At 36.6% G+C, this 13,624-nt stretch overlaps 1 protein-coding gene across 7 annotated transcripts in view; it reads right to left on the reverse strand.

The window, feature by feature from the left end:
• Window positions 1-13,624, reverse strand: part of LOC126482575 (ATP-binding cassette sub-family C member 5-like) — a 512,906-nt gene that overhangs the window by 323,087 nt on the left and 176,195 nt on the right. For 4 of the 7 annotated variants that reach the window (XM_050106546.1, XM_050106543.1, XM_050106544.1 and 1 more), the window contains exon 12: window positions 9,187-9,297. The exons of the other annotated variants lie outside the window; for them this stretch is intronic. In XM_050106546.1, coding sequence (XP_049962503.1) covers window positions 9,187-9,297 — 111 coding nt within the window. The remainder of the gene's footprint in view (window positions 1-9,186; window positions 9,298-13,624) is intronic. 7 annotated transcript variants of the gene reach the window in all.

A 13,624-nucleotide genomic window follows, 5' to 3' on the forward strand; every position in this document is an offset into this window, starting at 1 on the left:
TTTGACTACCATGATGTAGAATAAATTCGACTAGGTCAGTTACTACAATTCTCACAGCTTCAAGGGGACCACAACACTCAGACCAGGTTGGTGAGGTTGATTCTGGACTCGGATCAATTGCTGCCAACAACTCTAAATGAGATCGAAGAACAGACAAGTTTCCTGGATCTCCTGTCCTCTGAAGAGCAATTACCAACTCTTGTACTGACCGGGCAAATGATTGAGGAGTTTGTAGTTTGTCAATAATGCTTTGCATATGTGATTTGTGGGCAGTGTCACCATAAAGTAAACTTACCAGACTTTAGCCTAGCTGCAATAAAGCATGTATGATGACTAAAGTATTTGGTTAACAAAGCACAGAGATCAGTCAAAGACAAAGTACTTGGGTCCAAGAGTGGTTGCAGTTTCTACATTCCGCACCACTTTGTATAAGCAACTACTAGAAGACAAGAGTAATGCACTTTGCTGCCTGCCAGAAATGCTATAAGCAAAATAGTAGCGTTCAAAACACTAGAGGTAGACTTGACTGTTCTCCAAATACTCGTCAAAGGCAGCAAATGGCAGTGGGATCACAGCTGGGACCACCAACTGATGTTCTTGTTGACAAGACACAAGCTATAGGAGAGTAACATACTGTTCTTGCTATTGCTGCCATTGTTCCTTGTACTGCCACTGTTGTAGTGACAGCTGTTGCTGCCAAAGTTCCAGAAACTTGGGATCCATAACACTGGCACTGGGTGAGAATGTGTTGCCAAAAGCACAATATGGTAAGGACCTCATCAACACTTTTTTATCCACTCCTGATACATATGAGTAATCCATAAACAAAGCAAAATTCATCAAAAGAGAACAATGAATGAAGGCCAATAACAATAAGAAGAAAATCCAGGCATTACGTATGGTCAATAGCCAATGAACAGTAGGGTGTGACTGATAGTAGTTCACATAATTGACTGTACAAGACTGAATCACGGATGCCTGTCTGTCTCCACAACTGTGAGTAGCTTGGTCCACATGACATATCACACATTCCTCAGGTGGTGATCATCAACGGTGAGCTGTAGCGATTCTGAACCACTGGCTGGGATTTTAAAGATGGAATGCTGACTCTGTTCCCAACCAGGAACCTCTAAATGGATGCTTCATTTAATACCCAAATGAAGTTAACAAACTGTTTATGAACACAAAAACATGTAAAGGGTACATTAAAAATGAATTATGTCCTCCATGTGACTTTTCGTTTGTGAAAAGCCAAGAAATAAAAAAAAAAAGGCATTTAATTCTGGATTATAAAACAACTGTCAACTGTATAGGAACTTGAAAAATTTAACAATAACAGCAGGGACTTAAAGCTACAGGCTTTATGAACCAGATGATTAGCTACTCATAATTTTGAAAGAGTGTAATAATAGTATCCTGTATTGCCATATCAGTGCTTAATAATTTGTGGTTGCATATATTTAGAAACGAGTTCAACCACCGAGGATAAGAATAACATTTCAAAAAGTTATTGTAATAGGCCTAATACACTGGGATGATCTAATGATCTACCCAAGTGCAAACAGGAGGTTCAAAAATCAAAAGTATCTAACAATAATAATAATAATAATAATAATAATAACAATGTTAATAATAATAAAGCTGAATTAATGAGGAAGACGTACTTGTTACAGCTAACAGGTGATCAGAATGTGGCAGAGGATCCAGAAAGAGCAAACTACACACAATAAAACGATCAGCAACTATCTTTGCCCTAATAGAGGGTGATCAATCATTAATGCAACCATCAACCATATTCATGGTGTGCAGCTGGTCAGCGAGGCCAGCTGCTTTGCTCACTGCGTGGGTGACAGGAAGTCTGCCGTAGATACAATATAGTTTGTTGTGTAAGATATTTCTAACGCACATAACATAAACACTTAAAATGAAAAGTAAATTACTCACATATATTACACAAGGATATGCTGGAACTGCAGCCCTTCATTGTTAAAGTATTCTGCTTAGGAAATTGCTCATTAGCCTGTGCAGTTCCCTCTGTGAAATAGCAGCAATTTCTTTCCAAATGTTAATTTTCAGTTCATCTGATGTGTGTAGATTTGATTTTTACACATTTTCTTTTAATCCCCCCCCCCCCGTGCCCTCTTGAGATAAAAATTGCAGAGGGTTCAATCAGAGGAACAAGGAGGCTATATGCTGCAAAATAATTTTCCCCATGTCTCTCAATGTTAATGGGGGGGGGGGGGGGGGGGGCGCTATTACTGTCACACTGCAAACAGCACACCACACTCCTATTTGTTGATATTGCATCAATGCTTCATGAATTACTTTATGCTTTTTCTAAACTCCAATAACACCTATTTAGTGAAACAATGATACATACAAAAAGAAAGTTAGGTGACGGTCAATTCCCCCATCGTATACCATATTCAAAATCCATACACAAAACCATTGGTCAATGGGTTTAAGTTCTTGCACTGTAGTTATTTTATAGGGCTGAAACTTTAGGAACTTCATAGCCATTTGAACAGAGCCATAGGAAATTTCCATTTGTTAAGAAAGACATCGAACTGACTTCCTACGAGACCTTTTCAGAGCATGCTCAATGCTATCTGCAGTTTCTTCTATGACTGTTGTATGTGGTTGTCTATGTTTCCTATCAAGAACCCTCCCCATTTCATGAAATTTACTTATCAATCAACGAATCATACTCCAGTTACAAACTTGAGCATCAGGGAATTACTCTGGAAACAATCTGCTTACTGCATGTGCTTTTTCTGTACTCATGTATGATTCATACATGAATATGCTTTGAAAATAGAATACTTTTATTCATCATTTCACTTGAAATACTTCCACTGAATAAACAATGTTGTACTACCTAACAAACATGTGCTACCTATGCAAGGTTCCTACATGCACAAAGGTCTTGCAGCGAAGGAGAAATATATTCCCTATTAGCACTGTAGCTGGCAGTCTGATGACAGGGCAAAAATATCGCTGCCACATAGTTGCATTAAGGATCCATCACGCTATACCTGTAGATGACACAGAGGCAGCAGTGATAAAGAGGGCAAGTATATTAACAGCAGAAAAGATAGTGACACCTTCAGTTGTAGTAATATTAGAAATACCTTCGTCCTTAGTTACATCACCACTTATTATAGCAGCAGTGTTGATGAGGCGAAAAACAAAATTATTAGCGGTTAAAAAAAAAAAAAAGGAGAACAGTTTCTCCTTCACAACTTGTAGATATACTAAGAAAATACATCAATGGAGGCAAGTACATTACCACTAGCAAAGGAGGAATTGGCAACTTCAGCAACAGTAACATCAGTGGGATCACTATCCTTAACAGAATCATCTTCTACGTCAGTACCAAGAAGGGACATGAAATCGGTAACAGGGGAAGAACCAGCATGCGACACAGTAGGCACAAGTTACTATCTTCCATCATCAATCACTGTTCACACATTAACTAATAAAACAGAAACAAATCATGATGTCACTATTAAAAAACTGGGATTGTCAGAGCACTTTCATCAAATTGCAATATTAAAAATATCTGCAGTACAATGCAATTAAAAGCTTGGTTACAGAAGGGATTGTGTATAAAAAAGGTGTGACTTTGCTATACAGTTGGCTAGGCAATAAGGGAGGAGTGGCACCCAGGAAAAAATACGAATATGTATTTAGTTGTATTAAAATTTGATACAAAATGGTTTTCCAACACAGGCTTGGCATGTACTTACCAAACAACTTCATTTGTAATTTACTCTGCGGAGCATAACACAGAACTGCACAACAACACACTTGAAAACAAGTGAATAGCAACTTCTATAGACATCAAAGGTATTACATGATGGTAAAATTTGAATCTCTACATGCCCCCAAGTCTTAGACAGTTATAAATAAAAATTTACTCTTAAATTTGTGGCTCTAGGATTGAAGTCCAAATTCTTCAACACATTTCTCCTGTCTCAGTGCATGAAGAACCTTCACAGTAAATCTGCCATCATATTTTGTGTTGGCTAATATCCCAGTTTCAGTGGAATGTCTTGTAGAGCTTGGTGTATGAAGTGCTATTTTGTATGAATTTACTTCATCTTTGAATGAAAAACTGGGTTGTGTGGTAACTTCCCAGCTGACTGATTGTCATTGAATAGGGTGATGTCTGACAGTTTTGCCGCACTCATCTCTCTTTGCTGCTTCCATGAAGCTCACATAATCAACTTCAGTTGATGAAAGAGCAACAGCTCTCTGCTTGCGTGAACACCATGAGGCTGCTGATCTGGGTAAAGTAATGTTGTAGCTTGTATATGACTTCTTATCAGCATTGGAACTTCCCCTAATCAACATCTGTGAAATTGAATATTCATTCCTTATCCTTGATGTTGGTCAATTTCATGTCTGTAGTTCCTTTCAGGTATCTAAGAATTCACTTAGCCACTTGGCCGTGAATAAAAATATGGCTGTTGTTGTACTGGCTTAGCTTACTGATTGGATAACATGTCACATCAAGCATCAGAGGCAATGTACAACAATGCTCCAACCATTCCTCTGAATGGATAATGAGTGCCACCTTCTGTATTTGTACCTCTTGCATTCAACTTGTTTCCACTTGCCAATGGAGTCCTTACTGGCTTGCAGTCATCCATTCCGAATTGGTGTAAAACTTCTCTGATACACCTCCTTTCACATAATGTGATTTTGTCACCAGACTGATCTACTTCAATGCCCAGATAGCATCTTATGGCACCAAGATCCTTGACATCAAGTCTGGCAAACAACTCATCCTTGATTTGTTTTGTCCTTTCTGGGTCTGCTGAAGTGATTACAATGCCATCTACATAAATGAGAAGGTAGACTGAATGTTTTTCTGCACTGTCTAGAAAAATAGATGGATCTGGAATTGTGGGTTGAATACTATTGGTGTTAAAGGGTTGCATTCAACTTGCCATCTCACTGTTGATCAGCAAGGCACAGTTCATAAATGGCTTTTCTAAGTGTACACACTTTATCACCATGTTTCAATGTTTGGAGAATGCTATTTGCCTTCTTGAATCTATGATCATCTTCCTCTTCATCTTTCATCAATTTTAAGAATTCAACTAGTTATTCCATGGATATTACCGTGCTAATTTACCATTGAGAAATGCAGTGGTGATATCCAGTTCAGAGACATGCAAGTCAAATTTGAGCCATGGGTAGCCTGAATTATTCAATTCTTGCAGCTGGAGAGAACATTTCCACAGGTTTCCCAGGTTGTTGGTTGAATCCTTGTGCAACTATTCTTGCTTTTCTCATTAAAAAGAGAGAGAGAGAGAGATCAATGACTTCTGTATTTATTTCTCAAAACAGTCCTACAGTCAATTACACTTTCATTTTTTTTGTCTGTCTAGTGTCCCAAGTATCACTTTTCACCAGTGACCTGATTTCATCATATATAGCCTCTAGCCAATCTCTATGATCTGAAGCACATAATGCATCATTGTCACTGATTTCTGTTGCATTTGCAATGGAGGTAATAACATGAGCTGAAACATCTGAAGAGTCTACATCTGGCACAAACTGTTGAGAAGGTGAGAAGCTTGAAGAATTATTGTCTTCAACACATTATAAGTCAAGGTCAATGCTGAATTCTTGGTCTTTATTGATTGGAAGCCCATCTTGTTCAAAGCTGTAGAGTGGTTCATCATCTGATAATGGCTCTGATTCAATGTTTGTACCACAATTGAAATCTCCTTCAACAAAATCGATGCTGATGCCTCCTCTTTGGTGATGATATAGTTCATCTTCACAGAAGTCCACATAAATTTGTTTGGGCTCAAAACTGTCATGATCAAGGAACTTCACATCTCTTGACATGTGAATTCTATGAACTCTCGGTACCACAAACAATAGGCTTTCAAACAGTCAAAATAGCCTACAAAAATCTCTTCCTTCCCTTAGAATCAAACTTTTCTATGTTTTATGATTTATACAAAATGTATGAAGATGAGATAGGTCATGTTTTCTCTTCAGCCACTTCTCGTGAGGAGTTCTGTCAGCCAGTCCTTTACTTATGCAATGATTTCAGATTTAATAGCTTTGTTGATGGCAGTAGTCCTGACTCAAGCAGGATACAACATGACATTTAAGGCAACAAGCAGAATTTAATTTTGTGACCAGTCTGATTTTCAACTAGGTTCCTGAATTCAACAAACTTGTTAGCAACTTCACCTTTATTTGCTCATCTATAAAGGTCACAAAAAAATCACAACATTGAGATGTTTCTCTCATTGGCCCACAGACATCAGAGTGAATTAACTCCAGAATCTCTTTTGTTGCCTTCTCCTATGGTGAAGGCAGTGGAAATGATTTTTTCTTCAAGACATACAGTGCATCTAATGATACAGACATCACTGAATATGCAGTCAGTCACATACTCATTTTTGAGCATTTTGATCATATCTCATGAGTTTAAGTGGAAGAATCCTCAGGAAATGTGGTCCATACACAAAGAAGGTAGCTTACAAAATCCTCATTCAACCAATACCTGAATACTGCTCATCAGTCTGAATCTGTACCAGATTTGACTGACGGAGGAAATACAGAAGATCCAAAGAAGAAGAGCATTTTGTTACAGGTTCATTTAGTAAGTATGAAAGCATTGATGAGTGGCAGATACTGCAAGAGAGGCATTCCGTATGATGGTGTGGTTTACTGCTGAAGCTCCAAGAGTGTACATTCCTACCAGAGTCAACCAGTATGTTGTTTCTTTCTATGTGCACCTTGCAAAAATACCAAGAAGGTAAAATCAGAGTGATCTGAGCTCACTTACTAGACTTAACAGCAATCGTTTTTCTACGAGACATTCACAACTGGAACAGGAAGGGGGGGGGGGGGAGTAAAAATGGTACATAGTCTATCCTTTGACACATAGTGTAAGGTGGTTTGCAGTTTGACCATTATTTGTCACTACACTTTGAAAAAACACACTACATGCAGTTTGGAGCTAGCAAGAGATATCTGAGTACATCCATTGTAGTGTGATCCTCCCCTCTACATCTACATCTACATGATTACTCTGCTATTCACAATAAATTGCCCGGCAGAGGGTTCAATGAACCACCTTCATGCTGTCTCTCTATTGTTCCACCCTCAAAAGGCACGCGGAAAAATGAGCAATTAAATTTATCTGTGCGAGCCCTGATTTCTCTTATTTTATCATGATGATCATTTCTCCCTATGTAGGTGGGTGGCAGCAGAATCTTTCCGCAATTGGAGGAGAAAACTGGTGATTGAAATTTCATGAGAAGATCCTGTCGCAACGAAAATCGCCTTTGTTTTAATGATTACCACTCCAATTTGTGAATCATGTCTGTGAGACTATCTCCCCTATTTCATGATAATACAAAGCGAGCTGCCCTTCTTTGTACTTTTTCGGTGTCATCCGTCAGTCCCACCTGATGCGGATCCCAAACCGCACAGCAATACTCCAAAATAGGGCAGACAAGCATAGTGCAAGCAGTCTCTTTGGTAGTCCTGTTGCACCTTCTAAGTGTTATGCCAATGAATTGCAGTCTTTGGTTTGCTCTACCCACAATATTATCTATGTGATTGTTCCAATTTAGGTTATTTGTAATTGTAATCCCTAAGTATTTAGTTGAATTTATAGCCCTCAGATTTGTGTGACTTATCGCATAATCAAAATTTTGCTGATTTATTTTGGTACTCATGTGAATAACTTCACACTTTTCTTTATTCAGGGTCAATTGCCACTTTTTGCACCATACAAGTATCTTATCTAAGTCATTTTGCAAGTCGTTTTGATCATCTGATGACTTTGCAAGATGGTAAATGACAGCATCATCTGCGAACAATATAAGACGGCTAGTCAGAGTGTCTCCTGAGTCGTTAATATAGAACAGGAACAATAGAGGGCCTATAACACTTCCTTGGGGAACACCAGATATTACTTGTGTTTTACTCGATGACTTTCCGTCTATTACTACGAACTGTGACCTTTCTGGCGGGAAATCACGAATCCAGTTGCACAATTGAGGTGTGGGCCCACAGGGCCTGTAGATGGAGTTAACGTAGTAATAATATTATTAAATTTATTCTTCAGCCATGAGGGAAAAGAAATATTTTTGAGCTACATCCAACTCCAACTTATTTAAATCATTGCAAGCATATGAACATTGACTGAATTTGTACATATCAGCCAGCAGCAAATATAAACAAAAAGAAAAGGTAAAAAAACTCTTTTAATCAGTGGTTCTTCTTTTGACAGTAGAAAGGAAGGTGGGAGACATAAGCACATTAGGCAATTGTTAAGTAGGACACCTACTAGGACCAGAGTCCAGGAGAATACTCTGGTCCTAGTAGGTTTCCTACTTAACAATTGCCTAATGTGCGTATGTCTCCCATCTTCATTTCTACTGCCAGGAGAAGAACCTCTGATTAAAAGACAGAGAGAGAGGTTTTTTTTTACCTTTTCTTTATTATATATGCTGCTGGCTGATATGTACAAATTCACTCAATGTTCATATGACCCTATTACACTCTGAATGTGCTTTATGTTGATTTATTTGATAGTCCTCCCAACCTTCCTTCAAATTTACACATACTATCTCTCTCTTTCTGCCATACAATCCCCTTCATTTTTCGTCAAAAACACATTTATTTTAATGATATATTATCTATTGTTCCTAATGTTCAGATACTAAAATTGAATACAGAATTAACATAATGAAAGCTGACAATCTGCTACAGTGCCTACTGCCTACTTCCTAAAGCACTACAAAATCGGAGTGATGATTAAACATTCCAAATGCAGACAAAACCCATGTAATCCATAAAATAAAGTGATGTAATATTTTTATTTATTTTATTGTAGTTTTAGTGGAGAGGAACATTGAAAAGCATATATAAAAGCTTATGCATGCATTTTGGACATAATTAACCCTATTCTATCATTATGCTAAAGTTACGCTGAACTTTTTTTCAGTGATGGACATCATAAATACCGTAAAGTAATACTAATAATGTAATTAAACTATTTCTAGATAAGTATCAGCACTACAGTTAGTTTATGCATTGAAACTGTATCTACAAAGCATTTTAGAACACACAATTTAGTTTCCTAACACCAAAAGCACTCTTAGCATGTCATGCAAACACAGAAAATTTCATATAGTAGACCTGAATCCTTTTTATTGCAATCAGTCCATCGAAGAAACGTATACTCCATTCATTCAGAATGATGAGTACAAAGTTGATTTGTTGTCGCATGAATGTAAGTACAGAGAATGCCTAGAAATGAACAATTTGCTGTAATGTTTCTGAGAACAATAATGTTATATAGATTTGCCTTATCTTTAATAAATTCACATATAATTTCATCCTTCATTTACAACTTGTTATTTCGGTTTCTCATCTTCAAGTGCTTGTATTATCTTTTCACCTTTACTTCCTTCACATCCTGTGAAATTGCATGCAACAGAAGAGAGGCTCAGATGAGCTGAAATATTATTACACTTACAAAAATTACGTGAAGAAATTTTCAAAATTCTGTCTACCTAACTATAGATAACATTGAATTCACATAGTATGTAAAAGTTTGGCAAAATGTAAATTATGTAAGAAAGATGATAGCAACTCATCAAATAGTGGGTCACACACACACACACACACACACACACACACACACACACACACACACACACACTGTACTGACCATATACACACTGCCAGGACTGCAATTTGGCAGGTAGATTGGGGTGAGGGACTGTGTTGTTTGGTGTGGATGGTTAATTATTAATTGGTTGGACTTCATTCTTGTCCTGCTATCTCACAGTTATCTACAAAACCTATAAAAAGTACATAAATGTAAAGCTAAGTAGGAAGTTAATTTTCTTACAAGTACTAACTTCTGAAAAATGTGCTTTTATTTATATATGTTCTGTATTTCAAGTTTTAATTACATTTCATAAATTCTGAACAACTCACTTGTCTTGATTAAAACACTGTCACAGCTGTTAAACGCAGATTAGTCAGAAATGTATTGTTGTGATTTGTAATACAACTGAGTGGAAAGGATAGTATACTAAAGGTTGTCATGACGCAGTGAAGCACAGAAGTCACAAAAGGAAGGCAATGTTCTGAAATGTACGTGCAACATTCATAATAATAAAACTGTCACTTACATTCAAACCCTGGATCCTTCACTGCAATTCATCCATATTTTATTGCAATTAATCTATTCTGTGGAAAAATTTAAGTGAACTCATCTTTCATAAATAAAATGAAGTATTAGTAGTAGTTGTTGTTGTTGTTGTTGTTGTTGTTGTGGTCTTCAGTCCTGAGACTGGTTTGATGCAGCTCTGCATGCTACTCTATCCTGTGCAAGCTTCTTCATCTCCCAGTACTTACTGCAACCTACATCTCTCTGAATCTGCTTAGTGTATTCATCTCTTGGTCTCATTTACATTAATTTACATAAGTTACATTAATATAATAGTTTTGTCACAGTTCAAGTTTTGGTAGCTGATGTGTAAAATTGTGCACATTTGTGAAAAGTACTTCTACTGTTAATGTTTCTGAGGTGTTTTTGCATCATTTTGAGATGGTTTGAATAATTATCCAATCAAATTATATTTTTATAATATTTTATTTAAAATTAAAAATTATGTGGATATATCTCACCATGTTGTGGGAGCAATCAAAGCAATTATGTATAACAAAAAACACATGCACTACAGAAACCAAATTTTGAAACTACAGGTAACTGAAAATGTGACTGTCAAACATGAATACAGAAAAATGGCAAAAATTATGAAAATTTAAAAATAAATATTATAATATGCTTTTGTATTCATTTTCTTTGTTTACAGCCAACAGTGCCAATTTGCAGGTCTGTCAGAGCTCATGAAAAGTAGTTCCAAGATATAAAACTTCCTGGCAGATTAAAAATGTTGCGGGACAAATACTCAAACTTGGGACGTTTGCCTTTTGCGGGCGAGTGCACTACCAACTGAGTTGCCCAAGCATGACACAACCTGTCCTCACAGCTTTAACTCTGCCAGTACCTCGTCTCCTGCCTTCCAAACTAATTCCAAAATATAGCATGTAAAAATTATTGTTCAGAACTTGTGGACGGATAACAATAACAATTGTTAGAACTGGAAATGTGAAATCCTTCAAGAATAAAATGTTGTAATGATTTTTGGGTAAGCTATGGAAAGTTAACTGGAAAATGTAATAAATGGAAAAGGTACACAACTAGCATACTGATTTCAAACACTATTATGAGAGTCCAATATCTTGGATTTTTGCATATTCTTCATATGTTTCTGGGACTGTGAATAAGAAATTACTATGTAGCTACAAGACTGCAGCTAAAATAATCAGATAAGTGCTCCAGTAAAATGAACTGTGCTAGCCAACTTTTCAATTTTTAAAATAAACCTGCAGATATGTTTAACACATTTGTACTGTAGGCAGAATGTAATGGCTAGTTACACACTATAGATTCTGGTTATGTATGACGAATGCAGCAGAAGTAATAACATTACAAAAAAGGAGGCTATAATTTGAGCTCTTCAACACAGCATGTAATTAACAAATCTTGATGTAGGACAATCTTAGGATGCGCGAAAGAAGGATGGGGTGGAGTTAGGTTTTATATGAAAGGGGATGATTTGCACAGCTCTTTCTCAATTAAATTGAAATACTACCATAAACTATAGTCTGATGCCAGTGAGCAGGAGCCTTGTGCAGATGTATAACTATAAAGCAGTAGCCCAGCAGAATAAGATTTCAGCAAGAAAAGAAGTACCATCAAATTGGGAAAAATTGGTCTTGCTGCTTGGTAACTGTCATGCAAGAAAGCAGACCAATTGCTCCAGGCAAAAGCAGGGTCAAGACTTCATGTGACAAGCATTAAGATACCTAGTGCTAAGCTTGGCCAGGTCACAAGAGACAGAGGAATGAACTAGGTATTTTAATGCAGAGGATCAAGTACTGGTAACTGAGGGGAGTAAGTAAGTGGTTACTATACCTCACAAATGTGAGGTATAGTATGAAATGAACTGACATATCAGGAGCAGCAAATGTCCATGAACTCAGATTCAAAAAACATAGTCTGCACTTTAATTGTAAGAATAAAGGCAAGTCAGCAGAATTATCATATGGGAAGATTGATAGGGAAAGTGAGGGGAGGGCTTATAATCACATATGGTGTAATTTTTCCTGTGGTACCTGTTGGGGGAGGGGCACCTTCCTTTAGACTAAACCCTTCATTTAGGCAGGCAGTGTTGTGGAAGACTCAAGTAGCTAAGGTTTTCAAGGACATAAAGGAAGACAAACTAAAGGCTACATTTAGTAATGCACCAAAAATTTAGAAGCTTGAAAAAGTTCGTAATTTAGGTGCTTACTTAAATGGCTCAGAAATGAAAACCTAGTTATGTGCCATGCCTATGTCAACACCATGTAAACAACATTGGTAACATTATATGTTGAAGATTTTGAATTTATAGTGTTCCGCTGTAGAAGGTAAGGGTTGCTGAGGCAAAGAAAGAAAGTTGAAGTATGAGGTAATAAAATAGTACTGGGCCAATAGGAAACTGAAAAATCCTTTTTATAAAATTGACAGTAGTGATCCACTGAAGACAATAAAATGATAATAAATAATAGAATTAAAATAGAGGAAAAAGAGTTATCAATCATTGCATGTGAAAAATAATCTTAAATATGTCACTATAGAGAGAAGCAGACTTTGTATAGATCAACAGATTGAAACATGTGCCTGTCAAGTACCTATAAGGACATTTATAATTATTACACTTCATAGAAACTCATGCAGAAACTTGCAGATATTTTTAAAAAGAACTGAAATAACCAGAAGATTCTGACCTATATCAAGCTGTCAGACAATTGGAGGCAGATTATAATTTGCAATTATTTCAGTACTAAATTTTTGAAGCAGTCTGATCATAAACAAGATATGCAAAATCACTTAGTATGCAACCAAATATGAACTGTAAGCTTTGCTGCCAGAATAATGTGCTAGATAGTAACACCTTAACAGATAGCATATTTGCGTGTGAAGACAGAATCAATGGGATTCACATTCAGTTTTAAAATTTTACAGGGATATTAACAAATGGCATTAAAGAAAAGGTAAGTAGTTCAAAGGGAAAATCAGTGGGGTTAGTTCAAGAGGAAAATTGTATTGCAGTATATATGAGACTCAGTACCACAAGCATTTTATCAATTTCATGCTTCTGCAAGAGGGACATCAGAAAAAGAAGTAATTCCTTTAAAAACAAATTTTCTTGTGGACGTGATGGAATTTTAAAAAAATGTTACAAGATGTAGTACATTGTCATACAAGTAGTTGCTTATACATGGTATTTTGAAGACAGATTATAATAGGCAGGGTATTTTGATGACAGATTACAGTATGTCATCATTAGACTATTTTTATGACTGTAACTAATTTTAATTTTGCACTGAATGATGAAATAGTTTTGCAATTTAATGGCAGGTGGCTCTGGATAAACTTCTTAAAAATCATTATCCATTATATATTCAGACTTTCTCCAAACTGATACTGTTTAGGAGGCAGAATACAAGTTTG

The sequence above is a fragment of the Schistocerca serialis genome, chromosome 1, assembly GCF_023864345.2.
Source record: "Schistocerca serialis cubense isolate TAMUIC-IGC-003099 chromosome 1, iqSchSeri2.2, whole genome shotgun sequence".
NCBI classification, from domain to species: Eukaryota; Metazoa; Arthropoda; class Insecta; order Orthoptera; family Acrididae; genus Schistocerca; species Schistocerca serialis.